The sequence below is a fragment of the Glycine max genome, chromosome 7 (genome assembly GCF_000004515.6).
Source record: "Glycine max cultivar Williams 82 chromosome 7, Glycine_max_v4.0, whole genome shotgun sequence".
NCBI classification, from domain to species: Eukaryota; Viridiplantae; Streptophyta; class Magnoliopsida; order Fabales; family Fabaceae; genus Glycine; species Glycine max.
In genome coordinates this window covers 4,032,322-4,043,355 of record NC_038243.2, presented here as the reverse complement: position 1 = coordinate 4,043,355, position 11,034 = coordinate 4,032,322, and the positions used below count along the sequence as shown (strand labels likewise).

At 31.7% G+C, this 11,034-nt stretch overlaps 1 protein-coding gene and 1 non-coding gene across 2 annotated transcripts; one reads left to right on the top strand and one right to left on the bottom strand.

Moving 5' to 3' along the window:
* The first annotated feature begins 1,745 nt into the window (after positions 1 to 1,745).
* TRNAM-CAU (transfer RNA methionine (anticodon CAU)) lies at positions 1,746 to 1,832 on the top strand. Its single transcript is given in 2 exon segments — positions 1,746 to 1,783; positions 1,797 to 1,832. It is a non-coding gene; the product is annotated as a tRNA-Met (tRNA).
* A 4,110-nt stretch (positions 1,833 to 5,942) lies between these two features.
* LOC100786383 (NAC domain-containing protein 91) lies at positions 5,943 to 8,323 on the bottom strand. Its single transcript, XM_003528707.4, has 4 exons — positions 8,021 to 8,323; positions 7,653 to 7,936; positions 6,799 to 6,945; positions 5,943 to 6,655 (listed from the first exon to the last, which is right to left on the bottom strand). Exons 1-4 carry the CDS (start codon positions 8,169 to 8,171, stop codon positions 6,311 to 6,313), a joined length of 927 nt encoding a protein of 308 aa, XP_003528755.1. The 5' UTR covers positions 8,172 to 8,323; the 3' UTR covers positions 5,943 to 6,310.
* Between the last annotated feature and the right edge of the window lie 2,711 nt (positions 8,324 to 11,034).

Sequence of the window (11,034 nt, the reverse complement as noted above, 5' to 3'; positions counted from 1 at the left end):
TGAAGAATTAGGTTAAAATATTGTTCGCATGGAATAACTGAGAAATGCACAGACACTTGCTCTAAGAAAATAATCTAGATATACACAAAAGAGAGAAAAAATAAATTAAGGGTCTAACTATTCAAATAATCTATCATAAAGCTTGCATATAAATATCGACGAACATATATAGGATAATTAAATTAAGAACTAATCATGGAACATCGAAAGAGGAATAAAAGAGTTTTTGAGAAAATAGAGATTGGATTACCGAATTATATTCAACAACGCTCAAATCTCAATAGTCAATACCTAAATTCTAACATTTTTTTTTCTGAAAATTTTCCTTTTCTGCTAATACATATACACAGAAGAAAACAAACCCAACTCTAGACAACTTTAAAGAATAATTAAGAATATAATAGAAAATCTTATTGGTGTTGTTCAAACTTATTCGTCACGGTTCTATCTTTCTTACTTTATTTATTATATTATCTAATTCTCTAATTTATGTTTATGTGCGTATTGGGTTTTTATCCCAAGTCCTACTATATATGAGATCTTCAGTCACGGATTCATGAAGAATGTAACGGTGAAAACAGAACTTGTTGTGGCCACAGGCTATTGCAGTGGTCACAGGCCAAGGTTTTAAATAGTGATCACTATCGTCCTATGACTTTGTCGCGTTGGTTGATATCACGACAAATTGTGGATAAATATGATCGATACAGTCCTAACTGCGGTCACATTGCTGTCACAGACAATTAAAAAACTTTGATGTTACGATCTAAATCACGATCATGACCGATATTTAAAACCCTGTCATAGGCTATAACCTATGAAGCACGGACACTTCAGTCCCTTGCCGTGTCCGGTGTCCGACACGCGTTTCGACACCGACACGACACCCGTACTACGTTCTATATTTTGAACATTACAGGTGTCCACGTGTCCGTGTCCGTGTCGTGTCCAGTGTCCGTGTCGGTGCTTCATAGGCTATAACAGATCCAAGTAACTCTCCCGTGCCACTATAGTCCCCAATAAACTACCTTGGCTCGCATCATTTGATTTCTATGGTTACCTATGAAATTACACAAGTTCCTGCTTGACTAATATGTTCAAAATTATGTAGCCTTAGGAGCATAACTAAAACGGCCATGAGTTTCTCGTAACATACCATTCATGCATGATGCTTTTGAAAGTTAATGATTAGTAAAATGTGGATTAAGTTCTAACAAGAACATGGTTCAATTCAAGTAAAAAAAAGGAGATTTATAGGAAATGGACATAAATATAATGGGATGAATCATCTTCTTGTATGGATGCATTGACATAATCTGTTATTTTCCTTGAGTTGAAGAACCATTGCAGGCTCAGTTACTTTTCTCCAGACGTAGTAGTCATATAACATATAGCAAGCACAAATAGAAGCTTGTCCAGTTGCCATGTTTGTGACAAGTGAAAAAAACAGAGATTGTTTTTTGTTTATGAGAGGGGATATAAGAGCCTTGGAACCAGAAATGTTATGCTGTTATTCTCTCTATAATTTTTTAGTATTCTTTCTTCTCTTACTCATGCAAGCATTAAATTGTGTGTGTGCACATCTTGTTACCTGTTAACATTTCTTCCAATTGAAGTAGTGCCAATAACAATCTCCAGAGCTTCACGGATTGATCCAAATTATGAATACAGAGTATATTGAAAATTAAATTTGACAAATAATAAATTATTCTATTAAAATGTATTACTCCATTACAATAGCAGATGGGGTGGTGGCGCAGTTGGCTAGCGCGTAGGTCTCATAGCTATGTTGAGTGATCCTGAGGTCGAGAGTTCGAGCCTCTCTCACCCCATGTCAATTTTTTGTCCTTGTGTGGAAAATATTGTCAATTTGTTAATTTTGTCTGTTTTCATTTTTCCCAGATGTTCAAATTTTTCAACGTAATCCAAGTTATCTAATAACATTCTTCATATTAAGGAACTTCTTAATTTATTTAAAAATTATATTTAAAATAATTTTTAATTAGTAATAGTACACTTTTTTAGTTTTTTTTTTTAAATTAATACTAATGAAAATTAAACTCTTCATAAATACCTTTACGGAACTTTTATCAAAAGTTGACTAAACAAATTATTTTATATTTTACAGGCATATTTTTTAGGGGGTGCATATTATTTAATCGAAACTTACTATTAAAAGTTATTTTAGTGAAAATATGTTATGCACGTGTAAAAAATAAATGTAAATCTCATTTTCTTAATGGCGAAACTTGTCAATGTAAAATTTTATCACATTAAAATAATGTTACATTAATCACTTCACTCTAGTTAAACATTGTATTCAAGTTAATTTATTTTGTATTTAAAATAACTTAACATAAAATAAAAAAATAAAAATCAACTTAGATAAGCCAACAAAATTAAAGCTAAACCAACACATGCATCAAATCACTCTTCAAAGAAGAAATCTGAGAGCTCAAACAGGCAAACAAGTTATTGATATTATGAGACAATTCAAAGTAATCTAACTTTGGTACGTAATAGATAATTGTCTGTGTTTGCTTAAACGTTAGGTTGAACATGCAGATACTCTCATGTATCTTTTGTGAGAAATAAAAATTCAGAACTTTTGATTCAACGCCCATTTAAGGATTTTTCAACGGTAAACCAAACATGCATATAGTAATTAGGAATTAGTAAATAACAAAGAAGCAAGCTGTTGTGTTGGAAGAGCTTGGAATGAACCTCAATCAGAGCTAACGTAGACAACTAGACATATCCAGTAATCTAGATAGGCCAACCTATTTCTCTCAATAAAACTCTCAAGAAATAGCAAAGATATTAGCCACATTGAAGGAAGTCTACACTAATAGAATATTCCATATTTTCTTTGTTTGAAGTTCAGGTTTTATAAAACACAAGTCAAGAAATGTACATAATACAAACTGCGTGCAGAAATTTCAAGAGTATGCAACAAATTACAAACTGCGTGCAGAAATTTCATTATGATAAGAAAGATGCAGTATGCTTGCATCATTGAGAGAGCCCTTTGAGCTTCACCTTTTGCACCACGTCATGGTGAAATTCAAAACCATGCAAAGACCAAGCAAAACTCCATGTGAAGAAAAACTATGATCTTTTCACCAAGGGAGTCTCCAAGTGAATGAAACAACCCTTTCCAATGACACCAGATGATATAGATTGCTCTTGGTTTCCAATTTCTTTCATGAAATGGTACCCTGAGCTTTCCTCTGCTCTTTGTTTAACTAAGGTTCATCAATGGCATGCTAAAATTAAAATTTGCCACAAATGAAACATGTTTCACATAAAAAAGACAGGCTTCTCCATGTCTATCTGTCGTGTAGCAGCTTGGCTTGAACCATTTCTATGTCCTTGAGAGCCATCATCTCTCAGTGACATAAAGTTGATTGACTTTGGGTGATATTTACTTTTGCATCTTCTTGAAGGTGGAGATATAGCCCTCGAAGGTGAAAGAGGGCTAACACTCTGGATAAGGAACCTAGGATGGAGTGAACTACCAAATGTGTCAACTCACAAGAAATTATCATCAAAGGTACTATCCTATTTCTCTAGGTTAACTTCAATTCTAGATGACACTGAAGGAGGGTGAGCATAAACAGCATCATGTGATGATTTCACCATTGACATTACCTAGTTTTCCCTTGAACCATTATGTTCATTACACACTGATGAACTAGTGCCTAGAAAACTGCCACATGCTGTAACAATTTCAACAGAAAATTAATAGATATAGTTATCTAGAGGAATTTGGTTAGCAGACACCCTGATTCTCAATTACTTTCTTTTTGTCTCTTTTTGATAATTTATAGTCAGAAATTATTAAGGGACTAGAAACATATTTATAATATTCAATCTTCATTGGGCTTAAAACTGTTCCACAACATCCTTAGGCCCAATAAAGGTCCAATACTCAATCGGGCCCAATAGGAGCCCCACACACTCCCACTCGGCATCATATATTCTGGCTCTTTTACCTCAATGAGCCAAGATGCACCTCTAGGGGGGCCTAAGTGGGATTAACCCAACCTATGATCTTCTCTCTCCTCAGGAATGTAATTTACTTCATGCTCCATGACAGTGTATGTCTCCTGTCCATGGGGCAGTTGATGTCCTGACAACCATCCCATCACTTCTCCTACCTAATCATTCCTACTTCTCTCATATATATATACACAGGAAGTAGGCACCCCCCAGCTATGTAACTTTCACTAGATAATGTTACTCTATTGCTCCCAACACTCACTTGGGTGTCGGTGTGCTTGCAAGTGGCCATTGCCTCGCATCTGGTTCCAACCACCTCCACCATCATCAAGCTGAAGAAGAATTGTTAGACATTCCAAGTTTGTGCAGAACAATAACCAATATTGAGCTTTACATTTTATGAATATCTCACTTGAGAAAAAACTGTAAACAGTTTTATAAGTAATGAGAAAACCAGGATAATTGGATGGTAGATTCATGAGCTTTCTTCCATGGGTATTGTACCCACAGCTACAGCCACACCATTCACAAACATGCACTCACAAGCTCAAAGGAATATGCTTATGAGTTATGAGACAATTTGTTTATAAGCAGTGTCCGTACACATATTTTTCTCAGTTTCACCCCTCTAAAGTGAGCTTAGTTTGAGTGGCCAGTTTGTCCAAAAATGCCTTGACACTTTTGACTCAAAACTCTCACATTTATATCCCCTTTAACTTTTAAACCTATCAATATGGTTTCTAACTATCAATGTGGGACCTATTCTCCAACAATGTACTTTATCCTCTAAAAATGCACCCCCTCACTTTGGAGGAGTAATCTTTACGTGTGCAGACAGTGGTTAACACTGTTTCTCTGCTTTCATCATATGACTTGTTCAAAGCAGGTATTGTTTCATTCCCATTAAATGCATCCTGGCCAACTAAAATTTCATTCAAGAACTTATCAATATATATTATCAAGATGGTCTTCCTCTTCAATGGTTTCCAATGTAGTATGCACAATTATGTTTTCCTCCCCAAAATAAGCATTGGAAATCAAGGAACCATGGGAGATGGTTCCTGTTCTACGACAATTGAAGACTGTTGCAGTGAGGGCAAGTCATATTCCTCTGTCTGAGGAGGTGTTGGAAAGATTGATTCCAGATTCACTTCTGGCAAAGAATACACCTAAACAAATGTGAACTAAGTGTCAGTTCTTAGTTTATTTTATGCTAAAATAAACTTTTTTTCCTTTATGTTTTTAATTATATTTAATTTGGAATCTTATTTTTTAAAAAGTTGAATTTAGTCCTTTATATTTTTTAAATGAGTTAAAATGATCATTCTAAAACAATGCTATTTTTCTTATACTAATTTGAAGCATAAAACTTGTCTTATTAAATTCATGTATAGAAGCCAAATGATGGTCAAACTAAAAAGAGCTATAAACATAGTGAGAAGTGAAGCAGGATTGAGTTTCGAAATACATTCGAATGGCTTTCCCTTCTCATTCATGTCAAAGTAGATAAGAAGTGCGTGTATGCATGCCTTGTTAGAGTTGTATGTTGAAAATGTTTAGATTTTCTATATTCTGGTTAGGCATTTCTTATTACAACTCAAATCTTTATAAAATTTTCTCCACTTGCACGAAAAAAATGGTCAGGGCTCATTAATATTGGTCATAGAAAATCTGCTCAAACTTGATTCCATATACAAAATACAAAATGGGATCCTTAAGAAAGGGATTCTTTTATGGCTTTTGCACATATATGCATAGAAGTTCAATATTTCTCATAAGGCCTTATGGTCCAGAATAATAAGACATCCTTGCTGCAGATAAACAATGGTCAACTGAGCATTATTAAGATGAAATAAGCTGTTTCATCAATCCTTTATTCAGTTAATAGGGGGAGATAACTCTATTTTTCATCTTAAAACTAGGCTTCTTGCTCACACTCCAAAAACTAAAAATATATTATTGAATACTAAAATCACACAAAATACATCGATACAAAATACACTTGTTGTCCTAGAGACAAAAGTCTCCTACACCGAGTATTCTTTGTCCATAAACTGCAAACAACTACACACACTTCCTAATAACTTCTATCATGCAGTTTTTAATACTTTGTAATAGATTTACTATTAGATTATATACTCCTAAATCTCAATACATAAACTGGCCATAGTTATTTTTTATGCATAAACTGTCATTATGCAATTTCTAATACAGAATTGTTTTCTAATAAATTTGCTATTATAGAACTATTTATATTTTATAACATATACTCCTAAATAGCTGCCAGTAATCCATTAATGGAACTAACTTAGATTTTAGTTCCCATCATACGAAGTTGTCTAGTCTTCAATAATATTGTCTTCAATGACTCTGATTGGGTGGAGCTATGGACAAAATTATGCTTATTTTCTTCATTGATAACTATACTTTCACCGGCTAAGATTGAATTCAGGAATTCATCTTCCTTTGTAGTTTCAAATGGATTCCGCATAACATTGTCTTCATTTCTAAAATAGGCATTGTTAAATGCATAGTTTGGAAAGGATGCTCCTTCCTGCTCAATACTAGTCGGAGACTGTTGTATTGGAGAGAAGCAATTCTCTGCCCAAGGGGTTGCCTGAAAGATTGTTTCCATTCCGGTAAAAGTACCTTCCTGAAAAAAAAAAATATGTATATATATATATATATATATATATATATATATAGATATAGATATATATATGGAACAAGTATCAGTTCTCAGCATGTTTCACATGGCAGAGTGTAAATATGTCCATGAAGGATGCTTCAGCTTACAGATGGAATTCCTTCTGCTGTTGCCTGATTTTCAAAGTCAGAAACCATGCTTCTACTGGGCTCCCCTTCATCGCAGATCAGTGCATCAGTTCCACCTTCAGTTGCTTTCCCAGGTTTCTTGATCAAGCAACATAAAACAAAAGTCCTCTGCGAAATTTGGTGTATAATCAGCATTTATTTGATGCAATTCACACAAATAAAAAAACCAGGAAAAATCAGACTAATGTATACATAAGAAATTGAAAGTCTTTGATGAACACCGATGATGAATTTTGAGAGTGCCTAGACAAAAGATTTAATTAAACACTAATCCAATAAATCACATGAGAGATTATCCATATGCTTTGTCGAGAAGCTCAATGGAATAAACTAAAAAAAGCTTGTTTTGATAAGCTTCCATGTAAAACTCATTGAAATAAGCTTTAAAAGAGATTATAGGAAGGTCATCAGTCACATTTATAAGCTAAAATATTTCATATCTAGTGAGATGGCCTTTTTGATGAGTGTAAGAAAAATAAACATTGTCCATAAGATCTTATTGTAAATAACTACGATTAAAACATACAAGGCATGATATTTTCAAAAAAATCACTTAACTATTTTAAAGTAACCACATGACATTAAATCTTTAGAAATTATAATCCAAGTATGAATGTATCTCTAGATTAACTCCTCTCATTCTTATATAAAAACATTCCTCTATCAAAGCTTAAGATGTACATACTATACTAGTACTACATAAATGGCCCTCTAAATATCAAAGCCTACAAAGTACATACATATTACATACTTAATTTAGTAGAAAGATTATTTTCGAGCAGTGTTAAAATTTCTTGAATAAAACCCATACCAACCTGGCTTTCATGAAAGGTAACAGCATGATATTCGTGAATAACCCAGTTGGACTTGACACCACAGGAAACACGGCCTTGATAGTAAACAAGAGTCTTCTTAGTCCCAATGACGGTGTTAGTGTCCCCTGTCCTAATGTCACGGTCTTTCCCAGTGGCTTTCCAGAAGCCACACTTGGTTGTCCTGTTAAACCTTTTACTTCTTGAATACTTGAAATCAACAGGGCTGAAGAAAAACCAATATGGGTCACCAAATCGTATAGCTGATGATGATTTTGCTAACATCACTATTTTGAGCACAAGGAAAGAATCAAACAACAGTGGAAGTAAAGATAAGAGAAAGAAAAAGGACAAAGGGGTGTTTAGATTACCTGGTACATCCCAAGGTTCCACATCGCAAAGATCAATGACAGGGATGACGTGGGCACGGGGATCATTGCCGAGCAACATGTGTTTGAGGTAAAAGTCCACAAGTTCTTCTTCTGTTGGACGAAAACCGAGTCCTACAATATCATCATCCATTGGTTTTGGCGAAACACTAAACTCAGTGACTTTGTAGTTTTGTGACAAAGAATGAAAGAAGGGAAGGGGAGATGCAGAAGTAGCAACTAAGAAAGGAGAAAGTGCGTGTTTTCAGTGTTTGTGTTCGTCTTGTGGATTCGCTCTTCATATTTATATTGCCAAAGACATTGACTCCTTAGCAAACAAGGTATCGTTGGAAAAATAAAATATATAGGAATTCTTCCTGTTCTGTTCTGCATAACCGTGCGTGTTTTGTTTTTATAAAACGCACATTAAATATATTTTTAGTGTTCTAATAATGAAAAAAGATATTATTTAAAGTATAAAAAAAAAGTAAAATAAACATAGTTTGTAATGATTGAAAAAAATTTACAAAGATAAAATGTAAAAAAATTAAATTGTAAAAATTAAAAGATATTAAAAAAAAACTGAATACACATTCTACGATGAGACTATTGATACCATAAAATAATTGGTTATAAGTTATTATAATTTAAATTTTAGTTATAAATAAATTAGTTGATAATTTAATTTTTTTTATTCCCTTAATATATATATATATATATATATATATATATATATATATATATATTAATATTGTACACTCAAATTTAAATGAATATAATCCTAATAATTTGATCTGCTTACAATATTATTAGTTACTAGTTCAAGACGGTCAACTATCCATAATTTCAACTAAGATGACATCCATTTATATTTTTCAATTTAAAAAATTAAATTAGTAACATTTCATTGCTAGGGATAGTAATAATCATGTACTACCTACTAGTATTAATTTCTCCTCAAATTGACACTCAGTATAAATTTTACTCGCAAAAAAGTATGAAATTATAAAAGTTAGTCTTTAAATGTGTCCTTTCATGTATGACTAATAATTAAGTATAACAAAATTGTATAATTATTATTTCCTGTGCATGTTTAATATTACTCCAATATCGTGATCACTGTCGTGTTCGAGCCGATTGATAAATATAGTTGTTAAGCATTTTTAGTTTTTTCATTAAAGATATTTGTAAATATATATGTCAAACTATGACGAAATTGGAATAGAATTTCCATTTTAATGTACTTATTGCTGTACTTATCTCATAATTACATTATTTGTATTAAGAATATTTTTTTTTTACTGAATTAAGAATACTGCTGTTCATATAACAAATTGCACAATAATTAACTTTTATGATAATGAGAAAAGAGAAAAGTATGGAACGGGATGAGTGATATAATGAAAAGAAATTAATATATATATATATATATATATATATATATATATATATATATATATATATATATATATATATATATATTATTGTATAAATTACTATGTAAATAATTCAACTCTTACTGATGTTAGCATTTTATTTTTACCAGAGTGCAATACTTGACTTGTTTTACGAACTATTTCTAGAGTAGGCAGTACTTTGGTTACGTGGTTAATTAATCTGATTGTAGATTAAATATATATTGAGAGGCAGTACTTTGGTTTGTGGTTTATTATTTTAGCCTTGTTCCCCAAGTTTCTTCCTTGGCCCACCATTTCAATTTCTTGTTCTTTCCATCGACAAAAATAGTATTGTTTAGTCAATTTCTCTGCATCTTTTGCTCTCTTTTGGTGGTTTGTTATGCTCGCCACTACTAAGCACTTGATTACAAATTTTGATATCCTTTTCAAGATTATTATAGTACACTCATGCAAACTTTCAAGTACTAACTGATTCTAGCACTAATGAACTCAGCAGTTTCATGTTAGCTACTCCACCTTTTGGGCCGTGAGAATGGGTGAAAGCTAAGTTAAAAATAAATAAATGCAAAAACTTGTCTCGATCTGACGAATAATGTGGGAGACAATTTGGTCCTTAACAAATAAATTAATTAATTAACCATTAAGCAAGGGACACATTAGTTTTTTTTTTATTCATTTGAATTACCATTTTCAAGAAGTTAAATTACTGATGATTTTGTCTGGAATTAAATTGATATAGGATTCACTTTCTTAGGGCTAATTATGTATTAAAAATGAAATAAAATTATCTAAAAATCCTGGTATCTCATTTTTATAATCTTGAAAATCTAAATAATTAATTTTATTTTTCATCTTCAAAAGACCAATTTGGACCTTCACTCTAAAAATAAAGAGAAGGAATAAATGAGGAAAATAATAGACGCGTTAAAATAAAGAGAAAAGAGGTATGTTTTGATTTGATATAAGAATTTTTTTACTTTTATTTTCCTTAATAAAGTGAAGGTAAAATATTATTTTTTGTATTTTTATATAAATAAAAGTTGAAATTAAAAAACTATGACTGAGTATATATTAGTTTACGTAGTACGCGCAATGCATGAGCATGACGCAATACGTAATTCGTCATCTTTGGAATTTTTAAGCTGCTCCATCACCAGTTTACCCTTTGACAATTGTTGATTTATCTTGATTTAAGCTGATGGCATAGCAGGTGCAAAGAGAATATATATATATATATATATATAATAATTCTAGGTTAAATATGTTTGAAATTGTTGTAAAATTTGAAAAGCTTTAATTTTATCTTTATGAATTTTTTGAATTAATTTGATTTTTCCAAAAATAAAACATATTTTTATTGATTTTTAATGATAATTTCATTAAATAGATTCTTAACATGATTAATAAACTTAATTATTTTTTCTATTTATCCTTTCAAACATACTTAGAAGACACTAAAATTTAGTGTTGTTTCATCTTTTTCTTAATTTATCATAAAGTGTGAGAAATTATCGAGGAAGTAACAAAAAATTATAATTTTTAAAAGTTTTTAGCTGTCAAAATTTTTTTTAATTTATTTTAGAGAATTTTAATTGACAT

Bases quoted from the DNA above. Each gene is read 5' to 3' on its own strand.
- LOC100786383 (XM_003528707.4), bottom strand. From the start codon at position 8,171: ATGGATGATGATATTGTAGGACTCGGTTTTCGTCCAACAGAAGAAGAA. The intron at 7,937-8,020 runs GTAATCTAAACA...TGCTCAAAATAG, and splicing joins GGAACCTTGGGATGTACCAG to TGATGTTAGCAAAATCATCA. The intron at 6,656-6,798 runs GTAAGCTGAAGC...TTTTTTTTTCAG, and splicing joins CAGCAGAAGGAATTCCATCT to GAAGGTACTTTTACCGGAAT.